General features: G+C 43.3%; 1 protein-coding gene across 1 annotated transcript; it reads left to right on the top strand.

Annotated features, from left to right (window-relative positions):
* Positions 1-560: 560 nt before the first annotated feature.
* BMP2 (bone morphogenetic protein 2) lies at positions 561-12,412 on the top strand. Its single transcript, XM_040447656.1, has 3 exons — positions 561-1,123; positions 2,345-2,694; positions 10,371-12,412. Exons 2-3 carry the CDS (start codon positions 2,352-2,354, stop codon positions 11,213-11,215), a joined length of 1,188 nt encoding a protein of 395 aa, XP_040303590.1. The 5' UTR covers positions 561-1,123; positions 2,345-2,351; the 3' UTR covers positions 11,216-12,412.
* Positions 12,413-14,106: the final 1,694 nt, after the last annotated feature.

The raw sequence follows: 14,106 nt of genomic DNA on the forward strand, positions 1-14,106 counted from the left end.
CCGCTTCCCACACCCCGCCGGGGATTGGCAGCCGCCGCCGGACATCAGCAGCCACAGGCTCCGCCACCGACCCGAACGACCTCGCGGCGAGCGGCGAGCGTCTCGCGGATTACTGGGGGCTCCGAGGCACCAGCGCGCCGCAGACCTCGCGCGGGCTGGAGCGCCCGGCCGTGCGCGCCACTGCGCCGTGGCCTCAGCTGCCCGGGCCGCGCCAGAGCCGAGGACCGGCGCGCAGAGCGCCGGGGAGCCGGGAGCCGAGCCGGAGCGCCGCGATGCCGATCACCTACTGCCGGAGCTCGGGGGCCTGCGACGCGCCGGCCGACGTGTGAGCGGACCCCAGGCTGGCCACAAAGCGCACCGCAGCTTGGCCCGGGGGCTAGGAGAGCTAGGGGAAAGCGCGGCCACCCGCCTTGGCGGCCCGGGACTCGGCTCCACTCGCCGGAGAATGCGCCCGAGGACGCCGGAGCGCCGGAGCCGCGGGGGTTTCAGCTGGCTAGCGCTAATGGGGGTGCGCTGGAGTAAGGCAGAGTGATGCGGGGGGGCAACTCGCCCGGCACCGAGATCGCCGCTGCGCCCTTGCCCGGACCTGGCGTCTCCCAGGATGGCTGCCCCGAGCCATGGGCCGCGGCGGAGCTAGCGCGGAGCGCCCGACCCTCGCCCCCCGAGTGCCGCAGCCGGCCCCGCGCGGGGCCACGCGTCCCGCGGGCGCTGGTTCCTAAGGACAACGACAGCACCAGCTTTTCCTCTCTCCCTTCCCTTCCCTTCCCCGCACTCCTCCCCCTGCTCGCTGTTGTTGTGTGTCAGCACTTGGCTGGAGACTTCTTGAACTTGCAGGGAGAATAGCTTGCGCTCCCCACTTCGCTTTGGTGCCTTTGCCCCAGCGGACCCAGCCTCGCCGTCTCTGAACCCCGCGCACCTCCACTCCGCCGCCGGGCCCGACCCCGAGACGCCGTTCCCTGCGCGAGGAGAAGGACTGCCCCGCCGGCACCCGGGAGGAGGAGGTGGCAAAGGAAGGGAACCCAGTCCCTGCGCCAGGTCCTTCGACCAGAGCTTTTTCCATGTGGAGGCTCTTTCAATGGACGTGTCCCCGCGTGCTTCTTAGACGGTCTGCGGTCTCCTAAAGGTAGAGGACGTGGGCCCCGGGCTGGGACTGGGGGGTTGGGCGCGGGGCCCGGGCGGCCCCTGCAGCCGAGCCCGTCCGGGGGCCGGGCCTGGCCGGACGTAAACAGACCCCCTCCAGGTCCACGTGCTGCTGAGCCCCTGCGGGAATGCCCACATCCTACCGCCCCAGGCGACCGTCAGCCTGGCCCTCCTGGCTCGCACTCTTCCGCCCCTCCTCCCTTCCCTCTTTTCAGTATTTTATTAGGGCTGTTAACACTTAGATGACTTAAAAAAAAAATCAAAGAAATCCCTTCGAGAAGGTGGCCCCTGGATTTCACCCGTTAGTTGCCAACCTTTAAGCTCTACCATGGCCGTCTTTTCTCCCTTCTTCAAGTTTCTCTGGAAGACCGGCTTTCTACTCAGTCAAGTCCCATTTAGGAGAATACTAGAAGTTGGGGTTCTCTCTGTTTGTTTCCAAGAATGCGAGGCGGATAGTACTTCAATGTCACCTTCTACTGATACGTGAATAAATAGATATTAATTATTTACGTAACTCCAGGAATATATATGTGTATCTTGACTGCATGGGGGAGGGGGGAGGGCGAAGGGGTTGCAGTGGCCTGTCCTGACACCTCGGAGGTTAGAGGCAGGGGTGGGGGGGCACAAGTTGCAAGTGGCTTGGGAAGTTGTGGCCTTGAGTTAACTGGGTCTGGAAGTTATAGACTCGTGTGTGTGTGTGTGTGTGTGCGCGCGCGCGCGTGTATCAGGAAGTTCTATACAGTGCCTCTAAGGAAGTCACATGCACCATTAGTGCGTGTTTATATTCGAGCTGGGCAATGTGTTTGGGTTTGTTTAGGGAACGGAGAGGTGTCAGACCAAGCGGTGGTTTCCCCAGGTTCCCTGCACTGGCTGTCAGCGCCAGTGTCACAGAAAAAAGGTGACAGTCATTGATTCTGGTGTGTGTGTATGTGTGTGTGTTATGTGTGTGTGTGTGTGTGCAAATCGTGTCAGATGGGTGAGAGTGGGATGGAAGAGGAAAAGCCTTCGGGCTCAGGAACTCAGAGCTTTTTATTCTCCCAAACGTTCAAGCTTCAGCCCCTTTGAAGTATCCCCACGAGTGTTGCAAACCAAGTGGGCACCCTGGAGGAGGAGGCAACAGACCGAGCGGGAGCTGGGGACGCGGGGGCGGAAGGGGTGAGGGTTGGGCGGGGAACTCGGTGACTCACGTCGGCCCTGTCCGCAGGTCGACCATGGTGGCCGGGACCCGCTGTCTTCTAGCGTTGCTGCTTCCCCAGGTCCTCCTGGGCGGCGCGGCCGGCCTCATTCCCGAGCTGGGCCGGAGGAAGTTCGCGGCATCAACTGGCCGCTCCTCGTCCCAGCCCTCGGACGAAGTCCTGAGCGAGTTTGAGTTGCGGCTGCTCAGCATGTTCGGCCTGAAGCGGAGACCCACCCCCAGCAGGGACGCCGTGGTGCCCCCCTACATGCTGGACCTGTATCGCCGGCACTCGGGCCAGCCGGGCGCCCCCGCCCCCGACCACCGGCTGGAGAGGGCAGCCAGCCTCGCCAACACCGTGCGCAGTTTCCACCACGAAGGTGAGGTGTGGAGTTGAGAGTGGGGGCGGAGATGCGGGCGGAGAGTCACCTCCCAACGCTCCCCACCGTGGGTTGAGCGTTGGCATCCCTGGAAAGGCAGCTTGGCCAGGACTCTGCAGACGTTTCCATTCTTGACTTTGTAAGAACCTTTCGGAACCTGGCTTTAACGCACTGCCTGTGTGGTTCGGGAGCCAGGGATTCCCCTTTGGTAAATCCGCACCCTTTTCCTGGCTTGCAGCCAGAAAAGCGACTCCTCCTCCAGGAACTGGAGAGAAATCAAGTGATGGGGAAGATGAGGGCAAAAGGCATGCCCCTAGTCAGCTAAACGTGCAAGAATTTCATAGGGGGAGAATGGAAAGAAGGGGGGCAGGTTGGGATCTCTTTAAGTCTGTTTGGAAGCCCTTGCCCTGTAAATCTGCTTCCCCTGCTTAAGCCGGGTTTTAGGCCAGACACAGCCAAGGGCAGAATTTTCAGAGATACTATTGAAAAATCAAAGCCCGGGCCCCAAAGTCTTTCTAATTTACAGTTGATCTGGGCCTGCTTTGGAAGATTTCGAATCCCTATCTAATCCCCGTGGGAGATCAATCCCACAATCAATCTTATTGTTTCCACAATGACTTTCTTGTTTTGTGCTTAAATCTGAGATGAACTCCCTAGTAGAGACAAGGCAAGCCTTCAGATAAAAGTTTTGCAGCAGCTGCCTGTTTTTTTTTTTTTTCATGTGCATTGAAATGTGGATTTTTTTTTTCTTTTATGGTACTGGATGTGGTTTTCCTAAGGTAGGATATTTCTGCTTGTTTCATCAGAAAAACGTTTAGTGGATTTGAAATGTCTTAGAGCAGCAATTGACATCTGTTGTACCCAAGTTAGAACAATTAGTAAAAATATGTTTCACTTAAGTTCTTTTTCTACACTTCTGAATGCCACTTTGGCTTAATACATTCCAAATCGAGAACAGGTTTCGTCAAATACTAGAGAATGGTCCAAAGCTGTGTATCAGACAGCAGCAACTTGTAGGTTACTGGAGACTTGGGAGTAAAGCTCCTTTTTCTTGCCTAGCCCTGTTGAGGTGGTAAATTTCAAGTGGAAATCTGTGATCTGTTGTAAACAAATAAGAAATGTTACAGCCAGGCCTTTTTTGCCAGTGTGAAGGGCGACTACACTTGTGAGAACAGCACTTGGCATTGGGAAGAAGTCCCAAAGGCAAGTTGCATAACAAAACGTACTTCATCAAAGCAGCTGTATGTTCTGAAGGGGACATTGAATTGATAATCAGTTCATTTTTCAGCACGTTCCAAGTGAGGTGCTTTTTGCAGTAGCAATCCAATGGGAAAAGACAGAAGATAGCCTTCTACTCCCTCAGGAGTCATTCACTGAAGCGGAAGTTGTCTGTTGTCATATGTAGAAATGTTTTCATTCCTGTACATTCTGTCAACATAACCTTGGGATGATTATAGATGCAGCTCGTCATTCCCAGCTGATACTGCTTAGAACTGTTTTTCTGCATAGAAAAGTAACAAGAATAGCTATTTCAGCCACCTCTCCTGGACATTTAGCCTGGAATCATTCTTAACTTTATTTTTAAGGCCAGGAAGGTATTGTGTGCCTCTTCTAACTTAAAAGGAAGAACATTTAAGTCTTTTGACACCTAAAACATTGAGTTGCGGGATTCCATCAGTGAAGTCTGTGCCTTTCTCCTTCTTTCTCTAGAAGTGGCTTCATCAAAACTAAACAGGCTACAAATTATTTGAGTGTTATTTTAGCTTAAATAGCATGCTTGAGTTTATAAGTCAGAATTTATATCTTTAAAAGCATAAATGTTATGTGCAAAATAATACAGAAGTTACCAACCTGCTTAAAGTCAATTTATAGTAATGTCAGATCTTAGTGCAGTTAGATGATACAGAAAAGCCATGTAATTTTTGCCTCAAATTTCATCAAATCCATTTCTTTTCTTGTTATGACTAGTGTATCACTATTAGACCACATAATGCACTTTTTGAAGCCATTTCATTTTGTTGTTACCCAGAATTTGGTTTTTATAAACATCCTTGTGCCGTGCGTGGCACCAAAAATCTTCTAATAAACCATGCAATTAAGGCAGCTGGCTTCAGAGCAGAACTTGGCTCATGCTGCCTTAATGGGCATTTGTTTGGTAGGGGAGTAAGGGCTCGATTCCAGGAATTACCTGTTGGTTTCATTTGTGGGTGAGATCTGGATGATTTGGTGAACTTACAACACAAGAGGTATCATGGTTTTTACATCTCAACCACTGTATGAAGATAATGGGACCACATGGTAGGCGATCTGAGACAAAAATTACCTGTTGTCATTTCTCCTATTAAACTTGGCCTAGTCCTCTGTACAATACTTTTCACTCAGGAGAGCCCAAGTGCTGCAATAATTTTCTCTTTTTCAGTCATTAAAAAGTGCTTTGGCCACATAGACCTTGCACTACTGCCACTGAGGATAGAAAAATCACTTCTCCAACTGGAAAGACTGTTCTGTGCTTGCTGTAGTTAGAAACACATTGAAATTGGTTGCTTTCATTGGCCCTGCAAAAAGTCTCTATGCTTTCCTGTCAGGAGGGAATACAGAAGGACCATGTGCTTGCTCTCTAGACCCTGAAGGACACAGACTTCTTTTTGCATGAAACAATGGAATTATGACTAAAGACTTCAAATAGAGATTAGCCCTTTTCCCACAAATGTAATTATCTTGAAAATATCCAACCATTACCCTGTGAGAGAGAACTTGTATCATAAATGCCCAGTGTAAGCACAGGATTTGGCACGTACAGCCCACAAACCAGTGCTTACCTGATGTGCTTTCCTAGGATCCCCAGGTATTTAGTCTTGTTAAGAAAGGCCCCATCGAGTAGAACAGGCATTCTCTTTAGAAATCCTCATGGAGATTGAGGATTTGGTGCCCAATAATTGTTCTTACGCTAATATTTTCTGTCCTCTTTTAGTGGCTTCTGTGTATTCTTCCTTGATCCCTTCTCATTGAGCTATTTTGTCTTTTTCTTAGACTTGCCTTTGTGTATTTCACCAAGTAGTCAGAGGACAGTAAGAGGGCACATGATCATTCCAAGGGCGTTGGAGTTAAGGGTGGGCAGAAGCCAGATCAGGGTCAGTGAGGGTGACCATACTTTCCCTATATTTGCCATTTCTTTTGTTATCTTTTTTTTAAAGACTGTTTCCTTTTAACCTTTTTATCTTATATTATTTTCTCCTTGATGTATCAATTTTCTTGCCCTTATTTTGTATTCTAGAAAGTAGTGTTTCTTATTCTTAGCTACTTTCACTGAAGGGCAGTGATTTCCAACCATACTGATTGGCTACAGCATTCCCAGGTTAATAGTCATTTTTGGTCCAAAGAATGTTGCAGACTTCTCAAAACTTAATGATAACTCACTTTTTTGCTAAATTCCCCATTCTTTAGGACAAAAAGGCAGCTGCAAAATATCAGTGGTTCCAAATAAAATCTGCATGACCGAGTAGTCTGTGCCACTTTACTTTCCTGATCTTTAGTTCTTTCTTCTTTCCACCATACTTGGGTGGTAGTATATTTCTATCCCCTTTGGTGGGGAAAGAACTCACCCTATGGTTATTATTGTATTAAATTTAAAGTTTCCCCTGATGGTTTTGACTTTTGCTTGAGTTTTTGACTCTTCCCTCATGTTAGGTAGTGTCATCTAGTGGCCAGAAACTTGGAAACTACAGTAGACTCAAGCTCATAACCCTGCTCTTCATTTACTAGCTCTGTGACCTTAGGAAAGTCACACAACCTCTGTGAGGTCCAACTATTTCATTTCCAAAATGGAGATAAGAGTTCCTCTCTAATTGATCCGTTATGAGATAATTCATGTCAAAGATCTTAGTGTCAGATATGGCACAAAGAAGCATTAAGCACACTAATTACATTATCATGATGATTTATTTCTCTTATGTCCTATATTCCCCCTTGTCTAGGGAAGAGGAAGCCAGAGGGAACCCAGTGTGGCTAAGAGAATTCAGCCTCATCTTTTGTTATTTTGATGTAGATGAATAATTGACAGTGTATATGATTAAGTTAGAACTTCACTTTTAGAGGAGAGGTCAAATGTCACTGGTGCCTTATTTTTCTTTACCAGCCCCACATTTTTGCAGCCATAGCTCCATCTGTTTAGATAAGAACTTAGAGGTAGGAAGTTCAGGTCTAAACTTCACCCATATGAGGACTTTAAGAAACAAAACAGATGAACATAGAGGACTTTAAGAAACAAAACAGATGAACATAAGGGAAGGGAAACAAAAATAATATAAAAACAGGGAGGGGGACAAAGTATAAGAGACTTAAAAGTATGGAGAACAAACAGAGGGTTACTGGAGGGGGTGTGGGAGGGGGGATGTGCTAAATGGGTAAGGGGCATTAAGGAATCTACTCCTGAAATCATTTGTTGCACTATATGCTAACTAATTTGGATGTAAATAAAAAAAAATTAAATTAAAAATAAATAGAAATAAATAAATAAATAAATAAAGGTCTAAAATAGGCCAAAATAACCAAAGCCCTTGACAAATTCAGCTTATTCAACAAGAGAATTAACAACTATATAAGCCTCCAAAAAGCATACATCACCTATTTCGGTAAATATATTTTCAGAATCTCTAGGCTTGGATGATTTTCAGCTTTTTTTCCTTTTACTTTACTTTATTTGAAATAGGTTTTGATTTTTCTACCCTCAAGAATTAATTCATTCCTTGCAGATCAAAGGACATGGTGGTAGGTGCCCCAAACTTGAATATTTTTTTTTTCCTGGGTTTGGGGTTTTCTGTGACCTTCTGACTTGCCTCTGTAGCCTGAATCTACAGGGGCATCACCACAGCATCCTTTGTATTAAGGACAAATAGGGGTTCTTGATGAAGCTTAGCAAGTCAGGGAAAGGTCTTCACATTACTTCACAGTACTGTTGTTTAATAGTGCTGTTCTTCCCTTTGGTAAGGTTGCTAAATGATATCCTTTTTTGCCACATAACCTCCAGTGAGATTTTGAAGTATGTTAAATTGCTGGCTTTTTTTTTTTCCCTGTCAAATCAAATCTGGTCAAACGGTGGCAATTTTATATGATTCAGTCTTACATATATCTTCAGGAGGGTTATTCTGTTTTATTCCTCTCCTATACCCATCTTTACTTATTTTAGCGGTCTTTCATGCTGGTCTTGGTGATTGCCCCTTCATTATCATCCACTGGCTGTGTGTGCGTGTGCGTGTGTGTGTGTGTGTGTGTGTGTGTGTCCATGTGTCTGTGTATGTTCATTACTTCTTTCTTTTTCATTTATGGATTTGGATTCAGAGTTTTTGTTTGGTATTTCTCTGGACACCTTCTTATGACAGCTGTTCAGCAAATGCTCTGAATAATTTGCCTTTCCTTCCTCCTCTTTAAAAGAAAAGAGAGCATTCTTAGGTGTGCTGGTTATCAGAGAAGTCAGTAGCTCAAACCAGATGTGGCCTTATGTCATTAAATCTGGGGGACATTGCTGAGTTTTATGTCACTCCTTTTTTCTTTGGTATCTGTTGGCTTCTCTGCTGAAAGAACGCCTTCAGTGGAAACATTGGAGGGCTCCTGAATTAGAGGAAAGGAAAGAAGGAAAGAAGCTAAACACAATCCTTGATACTTGTTGGAGCCACTAAGGAGAGCCCTGATCTGATTGGTTGTTGAAAATAGTGCGTGGTCCGAAGTACCATTAGCTTAGAGTGAGGTTTAGAGTGTGGATGGCTCCCCAAAGGTATTCCTGACAGGTGTAGACTGGCAGCCACGAGGGGACCATGGAGGGTTTACTTCTTGTCCTGATAGCCTCCACATCCCAAATAGATGAGCTTTGGAAGATCTTTCTGTTCCATGGGCCCACCTCTTACTCCTTGGCCAACACTAGTGTTTCTTCTCATTTTTGTATTATTTGACCAAAAGTCACTTTAAAGTATGCTCCTGGAATTTACACTTGAATGTGAAAAGCATCCTTTAAAATCTTGACCCCCTAGGGGTAGTCCATGAGCTCCCAGCATCACCTCACTTGGGAGCTTGCTAGAAATGCTGAATCACAGGTTCCACCCAGGCCCACTGAATCAGAATCTGCATTTGGAGATTGAAGGTGTCTTAGGAGTTTTGTGTGAAGACTAAAATTTGAAAAGCATCACATTAAAGCATTACTCCATAATTTCTTGTAAACTGTCCCTCTTGAACTTGGCACTTACACTTACCTTGCCTTGATGAATGGTGATTTGATGATGAAGGTTTACACAAGTAGAACCTTTGAGTGAGTGATCTGAAGTGATTCTGCTCTGCTAACACATCTAGATTCTCTGTGTTCAGCTTATAGCTATTTGACTTAGGGGAAATATAACCATGATTTCCTCTTATGAGAAAGATAGGGCCAAACAGATTTTGGTAGCACTTAGGTTGGATCCTGAATGAAGCAGGTTAGGTTTTTAGATAATGAAAGGGCAAGGATGTGGTAAAGCTAGAAGAAAATAAACCCAAATGGCTCAAATCCTATTGGTGTTTACTGCCAATTTAATGATAACGTGTACCTTTGATGATTTGCAGACAAAAACATTCAAGGTGCTATGGTATATTTTATTGTTTGCTTGGAAAACAGTACTCCTTAAAATTTAAATTCAGGAATCTTAAATCAGAAAGACATTTTATGCACAGCCCACTTCAATGGCTGTTTTGAAATGATGATAGTAGATATAGAATGTTTATTCTGTAATAGGATGACATTATCCCTTATGTCACAAATATAATGGTATTTTTGTAAATTTTCATAATTTTTTTGGTTTTGTGTCTATTTGGTAGGTGTATGTTTTTAATATGGCTTATTATTATTTTTATAAGGACAAAGGAATTAAAAACAGAAGAGAGTCCTTTTTTCCCCCCCAAAAGTATCTAAAATGAGATTTGGCTTTTGAGGTCATAAGGAGGTGAGAGAACAGACAACAGTTGGGAAGTTCCTTCTCTTGAAATTGTCTGGCCTTAATTACTACGGGTGTCGTAGTACCACCCTTATGCTTCCAAAGAAGTCGATCCCTGTAAATGCCTTTGTCTCTGGACTTGGAGTAAAATAGTAGGGTGTGCTTTGCAAAATGTCATCGTTGATGTTGAGTTTCAGACTCTTTAATTAGGAAACTGAAATCTGTATATCGAGATTTGTAAATCATCTAAATTGCAGAGTAATGATTTAGAATACCGCTTAAGGGATTGACATTAAAGCCTTTTTCTTTTTAAGAAATGCAATAATTTCCTCAAATCCTCACTCATTAGACCTCTACTAACTATAGTGCTGACTTTTTTTTTTTTTTTGCCCTAAAGTCTGTGAATTCCAAAGAAATGCTTCACCATTTCCCCCATTATTATAGCCACCTGGAAGCAGTATTCATGTATTGGATTAAAAACATAATAATGAATTGTGAAGTTTTGCTTCATGGTGTGCATGTTGACATAAACACACACAAAAAGGAGGATTCCTTTTTATTGAAAGGGGAGTTTTTTATTTTCTGGTTGCAAACTTTTGCGTGGGTTGAATCAAACCCTGAAATGAGGTCTACAAATTCTCATATATCATCAGATTGTTATTACTTATTTTACTGAATGAGTTTTTTCTTCTCCTTTTCCACCTTTCTCTATCAAATTAGAATCTGTGGAAGAACTGCCTGAAATGAGTGGAAAAACAACCCGGAGATTCTTCTTTAATTTAACTTCTATCCCCACCGATGAGTTTATCACCTCAGCAGAACTTCAGGTTTTTCGGGAACAGATGCAGGAAACTTTGGAAAACAATAGCAGTTTCCATCACCGAATTAATATTTATGAAATTATAAAACCTGCAACAGCCAACTTGAAGTTCCCTATGACCAGACTTTTGGACACCAGGTTGGTGAATCAGAACACAAGCAGGTGGGAGAGTTTTGACGTCACCCCTGCTGTGATGAGGTGGACCGCACAGGGACTCACCAACCACGGATTTGTGGTGGAAGTGACCCACTTGGAGGAGAACCAAGGTGTCTCCAAGAGACACGTCAGGATTAGCAGGTCTTTGCACCAAGATGAGCACAGCTGGTCACAGATCAGGCCACTGCTAGTAACTTTTGGCCACGACGGGAAAGGGCACCCTCTCCACAAAAGAGAAAAGCGTCAAGCAAAACACAAACAGCGCAAACGCCTTAAGTCCAGCTGTAAGAGACACCCTTTGTATGTGGACTTCAGTGACGTGGGGTGGAATGACTGGATCGTAGCTCCCCCAGGGTACCATGCCTTTTATTGCCACGGGGAATGCCCTTTTCCCCTGGCAGATCACCTGAACTCCACTAATCACGCCATTGTTCAGACGTTGGTCAACTCTGTTAATTCTAAAATTCCTAAGGCATGCTGTGTACCAACGGAACTCAGTGCTATCTCCATGCTGTACCTTGATGAAAATGAAAAGGTCGTATTAAAGAACTATCAGGACATGGTTGTGGAGGGTTGTGGGTGTCGTTAGCACAGCAAAATAAAATAAATAAATATATATATATATATATTTTAGAAAAAAGCAAAAAAAAAAAAAAACCAAGTTGACACTTTAATATTTCCCAATGAAGACTTTATTTATGGAATGGAATGGAGAAAAAAAAAACAGCTATTTTGAAAATATATTTATATCTACGAAAAGAAGTTGGGAAAACAAATATTTTAATCAGAGAATTATTCCTTAAAGATTTTAAAATGTATTTAGTTGTACATTTTATATGGGTTCAACCCCAGCACATGAAGTATAATGGTCAGATTTATTTTGTATTTATTTACTATTATAACCACTTTTTAGGAAAGATAGCTAATTTGTATTTATATGTAATCAAAAGAAGTATTGGGTTTGTACATAATTTTCCAAAAATTGTAGTTGTTTCCAGTTGTGTGTATTTAAGATGAAAAGTCTACATGGAAGGTTACTCTGGCAAAGTGCTTAGCACATTTGCTTTTTTGCAGTGCTACTGTTAAGGTCACAAGTTCAAGTCCAGAAAAAAAAAAAAAAAGTGGATAATCCACTCTGCTGACTTTCAAGATTATTATATTATTCAATTCTCAGGAATGTTGCAGAGTGGTTGTCCAATCCATGAGAACTTACGTCCTTATTAGGTGGAATATTTGGATAAGAACCAGACATTGCTGATCTAATATCGAAACACTTTCCTACCCCTTAATTTGCAGAAAGAATAAAGCAGGACCAATAGAAATAATTGGGAAAATGATGAACCTGCAGGAAAGTGAATGATGGTTTGTTATTCTTCTTTCCTAAAGTAGTGACCCCTTCAAAGGGGCTGGTCTGGCCAAAGTATTAAATAAAACATAAGATTTCTTTGTTATTAATATTGTGGTCATGTATACTTAAAATTGATATATAATGGCTCTCATGAAGAATTGGAAATTGATTTGTATTTAACTTTTACCTCATCTGGAAGCTCTTTATGCTCAGAAGGGCCCAGTTTTCTAAATTTGTCCAACACACAGAAAAATTGTGCCCATCATGTTTTCTGCCCACTGCCTATTCTCTGTTTGATCAGCTTGCTTTTCTTTCCAAGGTTATGTGTTTGAACACATTTCTCCAAATGTTAAACCTATTTTAGATAATAAATATCAGAGCTCTGGCATTTCATTTTATAAAGTCCAACCTGTAAGAAAATGGTGCATTTGTATAGCATTCATGATGATTACCTTGTGTTTGCATTTTTTTGCTTCTGAAGTTACTGATTTTGGAGGGGGGTGGTGAAAAGGGAAGGAATGGTTGGAAATTTGCAAGCAAGTCACTTGATAATTCATATTTGCCTCAAAGGAATTACCAATGATTTAGTATTTCACATGAACGTCTTTGGGGGTTCATGATTTAAGAGAAAGATTTAAGAGAAAAACCAAAGCTCCAAAACAAGCAAAACCTGGGGAACCCAAGATAAAGTTTCAGAGATGATATCCCATGCAACAGAGGCAACGGTGCCAAAAAATTAGAAAGGGAAAGTGTCTGAGATCAGCTTCTGCAAGGACATCTGCCAATTGGATGGAAGCCCAAGCAGAATGAAGTCAAATTAGGCCGCTCATAGTGAACTCTCACAGTGGCAGAGCTTCTGTGCTCTTGTGTTGAAATCAGACCCAAAGAAGGGTTCGGTGGGTATGTCTGTATGGCCAGGGGACCCACAACTCCCCACTGTTGTACTGGAAGTATTTTAGGTCAATTTCTAGGGCTCTGTGTCACCTCTGATCCTGCTGTGATTGGTGAGGCCTGGTTCTAAACTTTCCTAGCCTTCTTGGAATTGGCTGAAAAAATCGCATGCTCATAAAGGAACAGACTGTTACAATCAGATTCTCCTCAGGAATTAACTTGGAATGGATATAGTAACATTTTGATTGTGATAGATTTAACCCTTGTCTTGAGATTGCGTAGATTATGTTTTTAAATTTATGGTAGTTATCCTTTACTCCTTCCACTTTTAAAAAACTTTCCATTCCTTTTTAGCCCTATCCCTGTTGCTTTTGGGTGAGAATCATTAGTCTTAGAACCAAGTTTGGAGGGCAGGATGGTCTCACCTCCAGCCATCCTTCACCCTTGTTTGCCATGGATAGGAGGGACAACGTGCACTGTCTTAACATCTTAAGAAATAATAACCATGTTTTCTCATCTCCAAATACTCTAGATGAGAGTGAGATTATAGTACAAGAGTTTCCAGCCATTTGGCAATTCAATCCATTCTTTTCGATTTTTCTACTTCATTGGTTCTGATTTTCTTTGTTAAAATGGTTTTCAATGGTATCAATTCAAATGTGTTCTCTTGCATGTTTTATATGTATATAAAATGTACACAAACGTAAATATACACACGTAATATGTAATATGTATAAAAACATATGAAAATATGTGATATATATTACATATGTCTAGATGATGGTATTTTTCAGCTTCAGTTTAGTTGAGGACTCTGACCTTGGCAGTTCATTTGAGAAACAGAATATTCTTACATACATTCTACATTCTTACAGACCTTTTGGCTCACATTTTTCATTCTGAGAAAAAGTGTCATAACTCCATGACATGGAATCTTTTGAATCCTCAGTGACTATTCTGTAGGAATCCTTGAATCCTTTTACAGTTGGCTTTAAAAAAATGTATCAGTTTCTGAATTTTGGAGGATCGCCTTTCAAAATTGATTAAATTGTGTCATCTGTTTTTGTGCTTGTCTGGGCTGTGTGCTCGCCCTGGCATGGTTTCAACCTGTATGGCAGGTCCCAATTGCTCTGTTCATTTTTTGCATTCAAAATTGGAGTGGGGGAGGGTGAAAGTTTACAAATTTATCTGTGCTTCCACCTTCTCTTAATTTGTACTCCAATTGCTACTTTAAATTGTAC

The sequence above is a fragment of the Herpailurus yagouaroundi genome, unplaced genomic scaffold (genome assembly GCF_014898765.1).
Source record: "Herpailurus yagouaroundi ecotype Mexico unplaced genomic scaffold, PumYag 196, whole genome shotgun sequence".
Lineage (NCBI taxonomy): Eukaryota > Metazoa > Chordata > Mammalia > Carnivora > Felidae > Herpailurus > Herpailurus yagouaroundi.